Source organism: Oncorhynchus kisutch, linkage group LG18 (assembly GCF_002021735.2).
Source record: "Oncorhynchus kisutch isolate 150728-3 linkage group LG18, Okis_V2, whole genome shotgun sequence".
NCBI classification, from domain to species: domain Eukaryota; kingdom Metazoa; phylum Chordata; class Actinopteri; order Salmoniformes; family Salmonidae; genus Oncorhynchus; species Oncorhynchus kisutch.
This window is the reverse complement of record NC_034191.2, coordinates 76,005,185-76,020,031: the sequence shown is the minus strand read 5'-3', so window position 1 is coordinate 76,020,031 and position 14,847 is coordinate 76,005,185. Positions and strand designations below refer to the sequence as shown.

At 43.1% G+C, this 14,847-nt stretch overlaps 2 protein-coding genes across 2 annotated transcripts; one reads left to right on the top strand and one right to left on the bottom strand.

Moving 5' to 3' along the window:
• Positions 1–7,318: 7,318 nt before the first annotated feature.
• LOC109909777 (fat storage-inducing transmembrane protein 1) lies at positions 7,319–10,573 on the top strand. Its single transcript, XM_020508793.2, has 2 exons — positions 7,319–7,768; positions 9,526–10,573. The coding sequence occupies exons 1-2, from the start codon at positions 7,551–7,553 to the stop codon at positions 10,229–10,231; spliced, it is 924 nt and encodes a 307-aa protein (XP_020364382.1). The 5' UTR covers positions 7,319–7,550; the 3' UTR covers positions 10,232–10,573.
• On the bottom strand, positions 10,304–13,943 carry LOC109909778 (proteasome activator complex subunit 1-like). Its single transcript, XM_020508794.2, has 11 exons — positions 13,717–13,943; positions 12,920–12,952; positions 12,753–12,815; positions 12,529–12,630; positions 12,322–12,379; positions 12,020–12,117; positions 11,807–11,875; positions 11,641–11,708; positions 11,468–11,522; positions 11,298–11,384; positions 10,304–10,838 (listed from the first exon to the last, which is right to left on the bottom strand). Exons 1-11 carry the CDS (start codon positions 13,753–13,755, stop codon positions 10,758–10,760), a joined length of 753 nt encoding a protein of 250 aa, XP_020364383.1. The 5' UTR covers positions 13,756–13,943; the 3' UTR covers positions 10,304–10,757.
• Positions 13,944–14,847: the final 904 nt, after the last annotated feature.

Here is a 14,847-nt window from a genome sequence, read left to right as displayed (position 1 = left end):
TTGATGTCAAAGTGAGACTTACACAGATTTTCCCTCAAGTAAGGATTCAAACTTTTAAAAGGTGCAATATGCAGAAATCGATACACCATTTCCTGGTTGCTAAAATTCTGATAGGCAAACTAATTTCAGTGTTTGACAAAACAAGCAAGCGAAGTGTACAGAATCATTGTACCATCTTCAACACTGTGAAATATATTTTTTGCAACTAAAAAACAATGTATTTTCAGCTGTTTTGAAGCTGGTGTACAAAAGACAAAACGACAAAACTTAAGGGGAGCGTAGAAATAACGAACATAGAACAGATCTACAGCTTCTTAGACTTGCTTTTATAACCCACTTGTCTGTGTGAATTTGGATCAGGTTGTTCAAAAGGTAACATGTATCCCAGCTCCATTTCAGGCCTATTCTTTCCATGGGTTGTAGATGTTTCGTAGTTGGCGTTGTCTCTCAGTGTAAGCTGGTTAATGTTCTGTTCTCCCCTCGCTGACTCAGACGAGAGGAGGTACCGAGTTTTCAACGTTTATTTGCCATGTGCACAGGGGTGGCAGGGTAGCCTAGTGGATAGAGCGTTGGACTAGTAACCGGAAGGTTGCAAGTTCAAATCCCCGAGCTGACAAGGTACTAATCTGTCGTTCTGCCCACTGTTCCTAGGCAGTCATTGAAAATAAGAATTTGTTCTTAACTGACTTGCCTAGTAAAATAAAGGTAAAATAAAATAAAAAATAAAATAAATACAGCAGGTGTAAAACAGTACAGTAAAATTCTTACATGGGGGCTCTTTCCCAACGTAGGAGGAGGAAATAGAATAAAACATTTGAAGTAAGAATAAAAACCACACAAGAACTATGATGAGTGTTAAAGGTTGTTTCTGGGCAGTATATACATAAAGTGACTTGTAGCAGAAACACGTACATACTTATCATAATATATCGTGTCTTCATAAAGTGTTCACGCCGCATGATCTTTTTCCACATTTTGTTGTTAAACCCTGAATTTTAAAAACGGATAAAAATTGAGATGTTGTGTACATAGCTCAAGTTTCCAAACAATTTTCATGTAAATATTCTAATATATTAGTTCCACCAAACTGACTTGTTGCGGATAAAAACCAGTACGTGATGATGCACACAATGCACTTTTTCCACTTGGGTTTTTCATGTAAAGAATAAAAAGGACATGTTCAATGTGTTTCCGTTGCATTTTTAACTACCGATTTTAGTTTTGTCACGAACTGTCAATAGCTAATGTGCCTACTTTGGTCTCGGCATGCGCTCTCTATATAACAGCTACACTGTGGGTAGCCTAGTCTACGTGATGAGATTTATTATGGATAAGAGCAAGAATATTTTGGATTTGTCAAGCATTGATCATCATGTCATCAGAATAAGACCCTCAATATTCATTGGAAAGGAGCATCAAGCTCATCACCGTGCTCTTTCACCACCCTGAGAAGTTCATCAGAATGTATTTAACCTGTAGCCTAATAAACCGCTTGATTTCCCTGAGTCGTAGTGGGACGACCACACCGTATCATCGTGTGACAAGTGTACTTCGATATGATGGTTATTATATCAATATTTGCGCATAAGTCTTTCCACAAATTTCTCGGAGAGAATTAATTTAACAGATATCAAAAGATGCCACTTTGTCTGGCTTGTTTTGTCTACGTTTAGAAAGTTTACCGAAACATGTTCTGTTTCCATCAGGCCTGTCATGACTTTATATATTTATCAGACATGTACTTTGCGCGTGTATAAAAGGTTGTCTGGAAACCTGGTTATTGGACTACACACAATACCCCATAATGTCTTGAGTCAGTAAGTATTCAATCCCTTTTGTTATGCCAAGCCTAAATAAGTTCAGGAGTAAAAATGTGCCTAATAAGTTGCATGGACTTACTCTGCGTGCAGTAATAGTAGGCTATTGTCTCTGTACCCCACACATACAATTATCTGTAAGGTCGAGCAGAGAATTTCAACCACAAAGATCAGGGAGGTTTTCCAAGGCCTTACAAAGATGGGCACCTATAGGTAGTTGGGCAATAACAATTTAAAAAAAGCAAACCTTGAATATCCCTTTGAGCATGGTGAAGTTATTAATTACACTTTTGAAGGTGTATCAATACACCCAGTCGCTACACAGATACAGGCGTCCTTCGTAAATCAGTTGCCGGAGAGGAAGGAAACCACTCAGGGATTTCATCATGAAACCAACGATGACTTTTTTAAACAGGTACAGAGTTTAATGGCTGTGATTAGGAGAACTGAGCATGGATCAACAGCATTGTAGTTACTGCACAAGATTAACCTAAATGACAGAGTGAAAAAATCTATGGCAAGACTTGAAAATCAACAACTAACTTGACAGAGCGTGAAGAATTTATAAAATAATCATGTGCACATTTTGTACAATCCAGGTGTGCAAAGCTCTTAGACTTATGCCACCTCAATAAAACTGGGAACTCCGTAAAATACCTGGTCAAATCATAACTTCAGTGATCTTCAGTCGGAGATCTAGAAAGAGGCCTGAGATTCCTGAGTTGGATGACCGTTCAAATCTTCTTCTTTTTTCTCCCCTGTCGGATCTTGTCCACAATCAGCTCCTTGGTCTTTCTGATGTTGAGGGAGAGGTTGTCACCACACTGCCAGTTCTCTAACCTGTTAGCTACTCTCACCACCTGGGGTCGACCCATCTCTCTTCTCTCTGGCTGAGGCTGGTTAATGTTCTGTTCTTCCCTCTTAGCCCAGATAAGAATAGGTTCTGTGTCTTCTCTCTGGTTGCCTCCAGAGGGAAAGGGGTCATTGGAGAGTGAGTGCACCCAATATATTTCATCCCAATTTGACATTTTCCGAGACATTTGAAAATAAAATAGTTTGTTGCGTTTTATAGCCTAGCTAATGATGGCTGCTTCTATGTCATCGATCGGGAACAGAATAAGAGAACTCTTAAAGTGTGTGTCTGCCTGCCTATGGACATTGGCATTGCAAGTATTCAGTCACAACCTGGTCACCCTCTGTCTCCCCACTGTAAGCTTCACACCACCTCCTCTGGTTTTAGCTGACGATACAGAGCAATCCTGTTCTCTTGGGACCCTTTGTCATGACCCACATCACCGTGTTGTTGACCTCTGCCACCTGCCCCCCTCCCCCTTCTGTCTCCTCAGATCAAAGCTCACGACCACGATGTGAACACAGTGGCGTTTGCCAACAGCTCGTCCCAGCTGCTGTTCTCAGGCAGCGACGACACGCTCTGCAAGGTGTGGGACAGACTGACGCTGCGGGAGGACAGACCCAAGCCCGTGGGCCAGCTGTCTGGACACAGAGACTGTATCACCTTCATCCACAGCAAGGTAATAGAGGAGAACCACTACCGTGTGTATGCGTCCAGCATGTGCAATCACTCTCTTACTGTGTATGTAATAATCAATATCAAAGCCTAAACGCATACATGGGACAATTTACTGTTTATACATAAATGCACTGTTCTGATATAACTGGACAGGTGAAAGCTATGCAGTGCCGTTTCACCAATCAGCAAGCGCTGCGATAGTGAGGAAGGATGCATTTTTTAGTATTTGGACAGGGTCTAAAACTCTAACCACTTCATCCTGATACTGTGCACATTAAGGTATAAACCTTCTCTGTGTGCCTGTTGACTCCTCATCCCTGTCAGGAAGATACAGGTTCATTATAAACCTCCTCTGTGTGCCTGTTGACTCCTCATCCCTGTCAGGAAGATACAGATTCATTATAAACTTCCTCTCTTCACCTTGCAGGGCGATGCACGTTATCTGATCAGTAACTCAAAAGGACCAGTCCATCAAGCTGTGGGACATGAGGAAGTTCTCCCCAATGGAGGGCCTGGTGGCCTCGCGGCTGAACATCGTCCAGCAGGACTGGGAATACCGTTGGCAGCAGGTTGCCCAGAATGGTGCTGGGGAAGCCATGGGGTTGTTGTACATCTGTACTGGGTCCTAGTCGAGATCACATTTAGATTAGCAAGTGGGCCAGAAACACAGTCCAATCCGACTGTAATCTACTCTAGATTGCTCTCAGAAAATCTCATATTTGCTATATTAAGTATTGATGACATGGGTATACAGTATGTTTAATCATTCATCTCCTACTACCCCTCCCATTTGTTGTTCAGCTGTACTTGAGGCAGCTGTACTTGTCTGTACAATAGCTGGTTGTGTCGACTGACCTGTTCGTCTGCCTGCTGTCTGTTTTTCCGTCTGTCCTCCCAGCCCAGGAGAGACACAAGCTGGCAGGCGACACCTCAGTGATGACCTACAGGGGTCACGGGGGGAGGGGGGCGTGCATGCGTGAGCGGAGTCAAGAGCAGTGTAATGTGCGCTAACTGTGTGTGTGTGTGTGTGTGTGTGTGTGTGCTATGACGTGTTGATGGCCAGCGTTGTGACCATGACGCCTGTGTGAGCGATGTCAGCTGGCATCCCTACTAGGACAACATCATCAGCAGCTCTGTAAGCCTCTGTATCTCTGCTCCACTCTACTGAGGGGCAGCGCTCAATTCCATTTCAATTCAGGAAGTACTTTTTTAAATTTTAATTTATGAATATGAAAAGTCTCCATAGACCATTTAGAAAACTGTTCTTATTAAACCAATGTGCTTGTAAGTTCACTTCCTGTCAAATAACACACTGACATCTCTCTCTTTCTCTCTTCACAGTGGGATGGAGCAGTGTTTGGGAGCACAGGCAAACCCACCCGCTGGATGAGATGAGAGGTACTGGGGGGGGGGTGGAAACAAGCGAGGAAAAGGAAGTGATGTCATAAGTGTGGGACAGCCTGACGGTGTCAGTCAGTGACTTCACTATGGGGAGAGGCAGGACCGCAACAGAGGGAGGAGAACAAGCTCAGAGTGAACTGTGAAATTGCATCAATTCAATGCTAGATAACAATACATGTAATGTAAATTCTTACCTCTGTGTGTTTGGTGCAGAAGCCACTATTACCCCCTGTATTCACCAGTCTGCAGAGAAAGGATACAGTTGAGGCATTGTCTTCTTTCAGGGGCCTTACTCCTACGCAGACAGACATCCCTCCAGCCACAGTGCAGATGGAGCCACGCTATCCTGTGTTATAAAACAATGACATTTAAGGAGAGTTGTCTCTTCTGATGCACCCCAGTGTACATTAAGAATAGGATGAAGGAGACGAAAGCCTCTATGAAGTTTGGCTGGAGCCGTTTATGTAGAACTTATTGAAGCTCACTAAGCACTTGCTCCAAGAGCCCCCAACAAGCCTCATGCCCACATTGTGTTTGGTTGCTTAGAGTAAAAAGCATATGTAGACTAAAACAATGTTATAAATCACAGAATGATGATAATTCAGTATAAGGTATGTTGAAATGGTATTAATGTCCAGAGGTAAGAAGACAGTGTACAAAACATTAGGAACACCTGCGCTTTCCATGAGACTGACCAGGTGAATCCAGGTTAAAGCTATGATCCCTTATTCATGTCACTTGTTAAATCCAATTCAATCCATGTAGATGAAGTGGAGGAGACAGGATAAAGAAGGATTTAAAATAAATAATAATAATTAAAGCCTTGAGACCATCGCGACATGGATTGTGTATGTGTGCCATTCAGAGGGCGAATGGGCAAGACAAAAGTGCCTTTTGAACAGGGTATGGTAGTAGGTGCCAGGTACACCGGCTTGGGTGTACCTGGCACTGCAACGTTGCTGGGTTTTTCCCACGGTCAACAGTTTCCTGTGTGTATCAAGAATGGTCCGCCACCCAAAAGACATCCAGCCAACTTGACCCAACTGTGGGAAGCATTGGAGTCAACATGGACCAGCATCCCTGTGCAATGCTTTTAACACCTTGTAGAGTCCCATTCCCTGATAAATTGAGTCTGTTCTGAAGGCAAGGGGGGGGGGGGTTGCAACTCCAATATTATGATGCTTTGTACACTCAGTGAATGTTGTAGTCCAATGTAAACAATTCCAATCGAAGATCTAAATGATGTGGGCTTTAAGGGCTTTAAGACACAGTAAAGGGTTTGGGTGTATTCTGGGCTTTTAGACACAGTAAAGGGTTTGGGTGTGTTCTGGGCTTTAAGACACAGTAAAGGGTTTGGGTGTGTTCTGGGCTTTAAGACACAGTAAAGGGGTTGAGTGTGTTCTGGGCTTTAAGACACAGTAAAGGGTTTGAGTGTGTTCTGGGCTTTAAGACACAGTAAAGGGTTTGGGTGTGTTCTGGGCTTTAAGACACAGTAAAGGGTTTGGGTGTGTTCTGGGCTTTAAGACACAGTAAAGGGTTTGGGTGTGTTCTGGGCTTTAAGACTCAGTAAAGGGTTTCGGTGTGTTCTGGGCTTTAAGACACAGTAAAGGGTTTGGGTGTGTTCTGGGCTTTAAGACACAGTAAAGGGTTTGGGTGTGTTCAGGGCTTTAAGACACAGTAAAGGGTTTGGGTGTGTTCTGGGCTTTAAGACACAGTAAAGGGTTTGGGTGTGTGAGTGTGCTTGCAACATCAACCTTGATATAATCTCTGCAAATAGTTTTACAATAAAACATTTTTGTGTGCATAAAACCCAGCAAAGACAGTCATCAGAAATCCAACGAAGGGAATTGCCAGATATCTGCAAAAGTTATGATTGCTCAACATGGATTGTGCCGACCTGTCGAACCTCTGCAGTAATGGGCTTTACAGATGGGTTTTCTATAAAAGTTGCTGCTTGAGCAATAGGAAGCAAGAGGGAGAAAAAAATTGAAACCAATCAACAACTTTAAATTAGTGGGTTGCCCCCCCCCCCCGCCCCACAGCTAACAGACAATTAGCTGCCATAAAGCCACAGCAGAGTGGGGGGGGGGGGGGGGGGGTTATTGTAATGGCAGGAATGCTGATAGTGCTCTAAAATTAGTCGGAATCCTTGGCACCCTCCGAGAGCGAGTGAGCAAATAGCCCAGATAGAGAATGGGAGCTGTCTGTCTGGGGACTAGCCTCCAGGGCTATTAGTACGTCTATCTGTGTGAGAAACCCTCAGGGGCTCATATCGGAATGAAGACTGGCAGATGCTAAGTGGTAGGATACACGGAGCAGCATGTAAAGGGATGTTAAGTGGTGGAATGGGCCTTAGAGGGCGCTCTGTGAGGCAAGTGATGCTAGTGACAAACACAGACAACTGGGATGGACTGAAATATACTTTGGCATCAACAGCTGAGCCTGGGAATGGAGGGCCTAGTGGAGAGGACTTTGCCAAAAAAGGAGACTGGCTTTTTTCAAAATGTAGTGACTGAGGGAGGGGGGGGGGGTAGGAAGGAAGGAATGGGTATAAACCATGTGCTCTGACAGCCAGAGAGATAAACGAACACAGGGTAGGAGTGTACAGCACAGCACTGGACAGATACAAGTACAGTCAACACTTGACGACAGAGCATACTCTCTGCCCGTAGGAAAAGGACGATAACATAACAATCGAAAAGATGTGACTCTTTAGAAAGTTGGCATAAAAGCAATGGATCCAAAGATTAAAAACAAATCGAACAGAACTAATAGAAAATGACAAGGGAGAAACTACACGAATGGCTAAGGACCAAAACGGACCGGTGAAGCTTGCCATGATGGTCCTAAACTCTGTTCTGGTGGTTGTTACAGACCTTTGGGCTGGACTGCTTGGCAGCGCCGTATTCAGACGCCATTTTCACCTCCTGTTGTCAGGCGTGGTTCTGTTTGGACCAGTCCTGAGTCTGTGGGTGTCCAAGTACAGCATCTTTGCAAACAGGAACCACTACCTCTACAGGTGAGGTCTTTTTCTTGTTTTTGACAACACCCATCAGTATTAAGGAAAGCCACTATTCACGTGGATTAAATGGGCATTAGCATGATTTATAATATTGGAGAGAATACTAATATTATAGTTCCATTCTTTCAAAGCTCTGTTATTGTTGTTCTGTGATAATGAATGTGTTGTTTATGTTTCACACATAATATTCTTCCAATGGCCATACCATCTAGCTCTGTCCCAAGCAGGCGCGGACTGGTACAAGAATTTGGCCCTGGCACATCACTGTGTGCACCGCGGTATATTGGCCATATAGCACAAACCCTAAGGTGCCTTATTGCTGTTATAAACTGGTTACCAACGTAATTAGACAAGTAAAAATACATGTTTTGCCATACACTGTTATACCACGGCTGTCAGCCAATCAGCATTCAGGGCTCGAACCACCCAGTTTATAATGCAAATTAGTGCTTGTCATATGTGTTTCCCTGAATCAATACATACCCTAAGTGTTCATTACTATTACAGGGCTCCAGAATACAATTTTCCCCTGGTGTCACTTAACTTTTACACTTGGTTGCACCAGCCCATGACTTGGTCTGACCCAATTCATCTTGAAGCCATTCATTAAGAAGTATAATAGAGTACTAAGGTATTTCATTGAGCATGTCCAAGCAGGAATGCATGATTAAAGATATTTGGATGTGCAGTCACTAACCTAATCCAGTGACCATTGTGAATTTTGGGTTGACCGTTAAGACTATAGATTCACATTTTCTTTTGGTTCAATAGAGTTGAATTACATACATCTTTATGTACACTAACTAATATCATATGCAAATTCATTTGGGGTTCAACACCCGACAAAAGTGGAAACTCAAAGCAAATGAACTAGATCGCTAACTCTGAGTATAATACCCACTGCTAGTAGCCATGTATTCAGCCAACAGTAACTGTAATGTCCTAAAAGAAACTAGCAGTTGTGGGCTATTACCCATGAGCCCTCACGTGCGTGACGCTCCATATCTCAAAACCAAATCAAATATTGTGGTTGTAAAATAATTGCTATTGAGATCAATAATGAGAGTTGAGAAGAAAAAAAACTACAGAAATCTGAGACCCTCCTCTCTTCGTCTTCATCAGGGATGAAGCTGTGTGTTTTTCCCACAATTGCATTTTGAAATGTTAAATGATCATAACAAATGTTTCTGTTGAGCTCATTGGGGGGGGGGGGGGGGGGGGAGTGACTTGCTCATCATAGAAGCAGGCACCAGCGAGGACACAGGCACCAGCGAGGACACAGGCACCAGCGAGGACACAGGCACCAGCGAGGACACAGGCACCAGCGAGGACACCGGCACAAAGCAGACACTTTCATTAGAGGAATCATCAGGATATTGCACTTTACTGTATGACCAAATCATGGTTTTAGATGATTCTTTGAATGAGAGTTGAGAAAACCGAGTCAGACCATCTTGGTAGGGGGGCCGGCCATTTCCCACTGAGCAACCAAAGGCTCATTATAGATTAGTATAACAGAGAAAATGTGCTCAAAAATATACAAATACAACAACAAAAAATGGCCCACGGGCCACATAACCTTTTTCCATATAAAAATATTTTTGTGTGTCAATTTCGACCAGCCCAGCCCAAAACAAATGGTCCAGCCATCTGGCATTTGCCAGAATTGCCAGATGGCCAATCCACCCCTGGTCCTGAGCTATTTAGCCATCTTACATTTATACTGGATACCTCTGCTTTGGATTCTCTTTCAGGATGTTCCTGCGATCGGGCTGGGCCTGGACCTGTGTTTTCACTGGCTCCTTCGTCTTCGTCCTCTCCTTCTCCATCCGTCGATCCCTCTCTCTCTCCGTTCGCCATCTCTCACGGATAGCCACTGTGGGAGCACTGTGGTGGGGCTCTCGCAGTCTCCTGACTCTGCTGGAGAACATGGCAGGCAGCTGCTACGAGCCCATGCCTGCTACCCTGGTTGGGGGCCTGAACCTTGGCCAGGGAGCCAGTGTCCCAGGGCAGTCCTTACTCCTGCTCCATGAGGGCGAGCGCAAGGCCTCCTGCCTGAAAGCAGGCATGCTGTGGCAGGGCTGGGAGGTCTCAGAGGACACTCTTCTCCTCTGCCTCTGCTGCCTGCTCCTGACCGAGGAGACTGCAGTGTTGGGACCCTACCTAGCCCTGGGAGGGCCCTCGGGGCCCCCGCTGCGCCTGCTCTTCCTACTCTGTGTCTCCCTACTGGGTCTGTGGCTGTTTCTGCTGCTCTGTCTGCTGGCTTACTTCCCGCAGTTCCCCTCCCAGCTTCTGGGGGGAGCTCTAGGGTGTTTGGCCTGGAGGGGGCTGTATCAGGGTTGGTATCGCCTGCAGCCCAGCTGGTGCTGTCCTGGGTGGCCTGGAGAGGGACTTCTCATTACAACTCAGAGAGAGCCGTACAGTGAAAGGGGTGTTCATGACGTGTGGCCAAAGTATTGATGTCTTTGGCTAAAATATTATTTGCACCCCAGATCAAAATAAGAATGGATATGACTCCACAGCAAAAAGGGCTCTCTGCTTGATACTTTATAAAAACTAAAATAACATTTTCCTTTGCTTTATAGTCAATGTGATAACTCCTAACATCAAGAACATCGAATTGGATAATAACAGGAAGATTATTTATGTACATTACCACAGAATTTAGAAAGTCTAAATTTCATAAGCAAAATATTGAAATACTTTCAAATCTCACCATGAAGCATTAAAAAAATACTCACTTGATGTTATGCCAGTTATCACTACTTTAATTTTGAAATTTAATAAATTGATTGTGTAATACAGCAGTTTTTTTTGTTATGAAATTGAAAACGTTTTTAAATCCACTGTGTCTGAAGGTATTCAGTTAGGAAACAAGCATTTTAACATGTTACACTACACGATTTGTATCATAACATGTGAATGGGTGAGTAAGAGTGTGTCGCTATATTGCTGTCTCCAGTGGATGTTCACAAGAGTCAGTTGATCAGTAGATGAGGGCCTTGCAGTCCCCTCTGGGCTTCTTGATCTTGTCATAGTTCTTGTTGATGATGTCAAACAGCAAGGCCTGGTGAATGGGTGACAGAAATAGCAGGGTAATTACATCACTCAAAGCCTTTCATCATCATTAGATTGGATAAGATAGATTTTTATTTATTGTCTGTTTCACACAGATATTTGCTTTACGTCAAGAAAATGCACCGCGATAGACCCATCAAACATACAAATTCATCATCATCATCATCATCATCATCATCATCCCCACCTACAATGACCCTTCTTTTTTTTCCAACAAGGGCATCAAACAGAGGAAGACAGGTAGGTAAGAACAATGTGAGGAGCAGGAGAGGTAATTATAAACTCAAATCAATTTGTTCGCTTGATTACAGGGTTTGGTTTCCATTCACAACTCTTGAAGTCCAGGTAAATACTTCACACTGGGAAAGTTTGACTTGGAGGTTAAATTATGGGGGTGCTGAGCACGTCTAATGACGGACAGAGAGGTATGATACATGAGGGAGCTTACATAGGTGTTGCGGATCTCCAGAACCACGATGCGAAGCTCACAGTACTGGTACTGGTCCAGCTCATGCACCAACTGCCTGTAGTCTCCCTGGAAGTAGTTACACAAAATATGGTCACACACACACACACACACACAAATGAAAGTGCTCACACACACACACGGATACTAACCACATGAGGTTGTTTTGAGGCCTTGGCAACAGCATCCCCTCTCTCACTGTAGTACCTGATAACACATCACAGATAATGAAGGTGTTTGTTAGTCACATTAACACAACAACTACATAACGAATTAGATATGAGTGTAAACAGTAAACAGTGGTCTTTTGGTTAAGGTCTCTTACTTTGAGATCTGTGTCTGGAATTCTTCGATCTTTGTGCGAGTGTTGGTCAACAATTCAAACACTTTTTCCTGTGGACCAGGGTTAGGGTTGAGCGTAGGACCTACCAACAGTATTATCAAGGTATGGCTGATATGACAATCATTTTATTAAGATCAGAAAGTCTGACCTGTACAGCCACCCCAAAGTTGTTCCCATCTTCAATTTTGGGAATCTGAAGTTGCACCCACATTGACACCTGCCAGAGTAAGAGATCATAGTATTTATGTATTTCTCTAGACACTTCTCACCTATTTAGGAAAAGATGTGCTAGTGAATTTGAGACGTAAAAGAACAGTTTGGCCCACACAGAGACTAACAGAGGGACAAAGGGCTGACTGACTGTGTTCAGTTTCTCCTTCAGTAGCTGGATCTGAGGCTTGATCTCCTTTAGAAGACTTTCCACTCTCTCGTTGCAGGGGATCGGACCACAGGGAGGCCCTTCGGGAGAAACACCATGAGAAAACTCAAAGAGTAGGATGAAGTTATACAAACGCACTGGTCTAAGTTTCTATTTGTGTGTCCTCTCTAATGGTTAAGGTTAGGATTAGTGGTAAGAGTGAGCTGATCCTAGATCTGTGCAATCGGGCAATTTGACAGCTAACCCGCAGTTGTAAATCGGTGCTATAGTGTCTTCTTAACTACCTGCGTCTTCATCTTCTTTCTCGCTGTCCTTGTCTTTCTTCCCTTCCTTTGCCTCTTTCTGCAAAACAAGTGAGAAGAGGGGCGGGCGAAGGATTTTGCATGGTTCCTTCATGTGTGTATGCATGGTCGATACTACTTGGGAGTGATTCCAGTGTATTCCAAGGGGTTAATCATGACAGACCGCTGAATTGGGTGAAACGTCTGTACCTCCTCTTTCTTCTTTTGCTTAGCCTCTTCTTTAGCCGGGTCTGGTATTGGGATGTCCAGAGGGGCCTTCAGAGCTGCCAGGCCATCAGTGCTTAAGGATGTCTGGGGACCATTTCACATAAACAAACATATAGATTATATTTGCATTCTTATGTACAATAGCTTTGCATCAAGGTATTTGGACTGAGATTGAAAGGTGCGCTTGTGTTTTTCCACAGCCTCACCTTCAACAGCGTTTCCATCTCTGCAATCTTCTGAGGGAAGAATGATGTGACCAGGGTCTCTGCCTGTAATACACCAGTTACCAATGTTGGACACAGTTATCGTTTTAACATCTCAAATGTGGTCATTTGGTTATTATTCAAGTAGACCTGCACCACTAAGGGCCTACCTCTTTAGTGAGCTGAGTGCAGAAATCATCAACCTAGGAAATTGAAACCAAACACAGAAAAAAGGTTTAGAATTCACAGCAGAAAACCCAACTCCCAATGTCTCTATAATGTTTGGACAGTTACTTTCACCTGGACTGTGGGTCAGGTTCACCTGATGCAACACAGTGAATTTAAATTCGGGACACTACAATCAGCGTGAAAATGTTACGCTTCGCATGGTATGTATTCATTTGTGGATGTCCATCATCCATTTCCTATGATATGTTAGGAATTACAGTTTATTGTGGATAACATTAGCTAGGTGACTGGGTGTCTAACTTTAGCTAGGCTAGGGGTTAAGGTTAGGTTAAAGGTTTAGCTAACATGCTAAGTAGTTGTGAAGTAACAAAATATAAGTTGCTAAAATTAAACATTTGTCCGTGATGAGATTCAAACATGCAACCTTTGGGTTGCTAAACTTTTGCGTTATATGCCCACCCTTTGCCTTAAGTAACCTGTCTTATCTAACCATACCAAACATCGTACGTACGTATGCGCGCCCGCGCGCGCTCACTCACTCACACACAACATATAATAGTCATTTCATCGTCCCAAGATTTACGTGTACTATGTTACGTCTAGTCTATGAGACTAGGCTGTGATGTGAACTCACATGTCCCTATTGTTGGTCTAAATGTCAAAACGCCTTGAAGATTAACAGGGCTGCTGAGTTATCTGACACAGGTTATATTGATAGGCTATAGTCAAATGATTATATAACGTTAGACAAAATTCGAAAAGAAATTGACAAATTTACCTGTTTCTTCGACTCCGGGCGAATGTCTATGGAAGTCATCTTGTGATGGGAATTTATTTACTTGATATGCAAAAATGACCTTTTGCAATGCAAAAATATAAAGCAACTAAATAGTTCACAGAATGCGCGGATTTTCCTAAATGTCTGATAGTGCACAACGCTGAAGTCAGTCACCCGTTAGTCAGCTCAAAAAGTGAAAATGAAAGTAACTGAACCCTTCTCACGGAGACGTAATTTCCTGTTTAGAAGAGCAAGCTAGAGCATCGTGGGATTTGTAGTTTGATTATGGGACCGTAGCGTACCACAGTGTAGCCCAATGATGGGTACGGAATAAACACAGGTTTTGTTCTATGAGATAATCTTCATCAGCTAACGTCACTTTTTGTGAATTTTGAAGCATTAATGTATGACTGCAGTTCTGAGTGTGTCCTATAGATGGTAATGCTGCTTCTGCCATTTTGAGTGGTATGCTCATGGTCAGTTTATGTCTGTCTGATGTCATATGACTAAGTAGGTCTCATCAATGGAAATCTGATATATATATATTTTTTATCCAGAATGCTTTCTGATTTCCAATTTTGTTTGAATTCATAATAACCATGGATAGCCTAATAACTCAGAAGACAGAATACTAAACTGTAGCTCCCAGTGTGCAAGTGCACATGACATGAAGTTGGCACTCAATTAGCAAAGAAACCATGATTACAAAGACTACAGTGTGCAAGCTGGGCCAGTCTTGGTCATAGGGGCTTTCCCACTTAAAGTTTCCATCACCTGAAACAACCTAATTCAAGTAGCCTAATTGCTGCCCTACGCAGAACAATTACAAGCCTTTCTACAGATTACAAATTGCTCTCTGCTCAGAAAGCTTGAAAAAGCCATGAAGGGTTGAGAAACGCCGCTTCTCTGAGAGGTATTATTGCTTTTTGAGGGCAAGTCAATCCTATTATTGATCTTTTATGTTACAGTATAGTAATTTTGACCAACGTTGATGAACTGTTGAATCTTGACAAACAAACTAAACAAATTCAAATTCAATGGCATATTATATACTTATTATATTGTATAAAATGCTGTCCTTATATAAACAAAAGGGGTTCTATAACTTGCTTCATATATGGAACCCCTAAA

Excerpts from the sequence above, each read along its gene's own strand:
- LOC109909777 (XM_020508793.2), top strand. The coding sequence starts at position 7,551 with ATGGCTAAGGACCAAAACGGACCGGTGAAGCTTGCCATGATGGTCCTA. Across the intron at positions 7,769-9,525 it reads AGGAACCACTACCTCTACAG|GATGTTCCTGCGATCGGGCT; the intron begins GTGAGGTCTTTT and ends ATTCTCTTTCAG.
- LOC109909778 (XM_020508794.2), bottom strand. The coding sequence starts at position 13,755 with ATGACTTCCATAGACATTCGCCCGGAGTCGAAGAAACAG. Across the intron at positions 12,631-12,752 it reads AGATGGAAACGCTGTTGAAG|ACATCCTTAAGCACTGATGG; the intron begins GTGAGGCTGTGG and ends AATGGTCCCCAG. Across the intron at positions 12,380-12,528 it reads AGCAAAAGAAGAAAGAGGAG|AAAGAGGCAAAGGAAGGGAA; the intron begins GTACAGACGTTT and ends CTTGTTTTGCAG.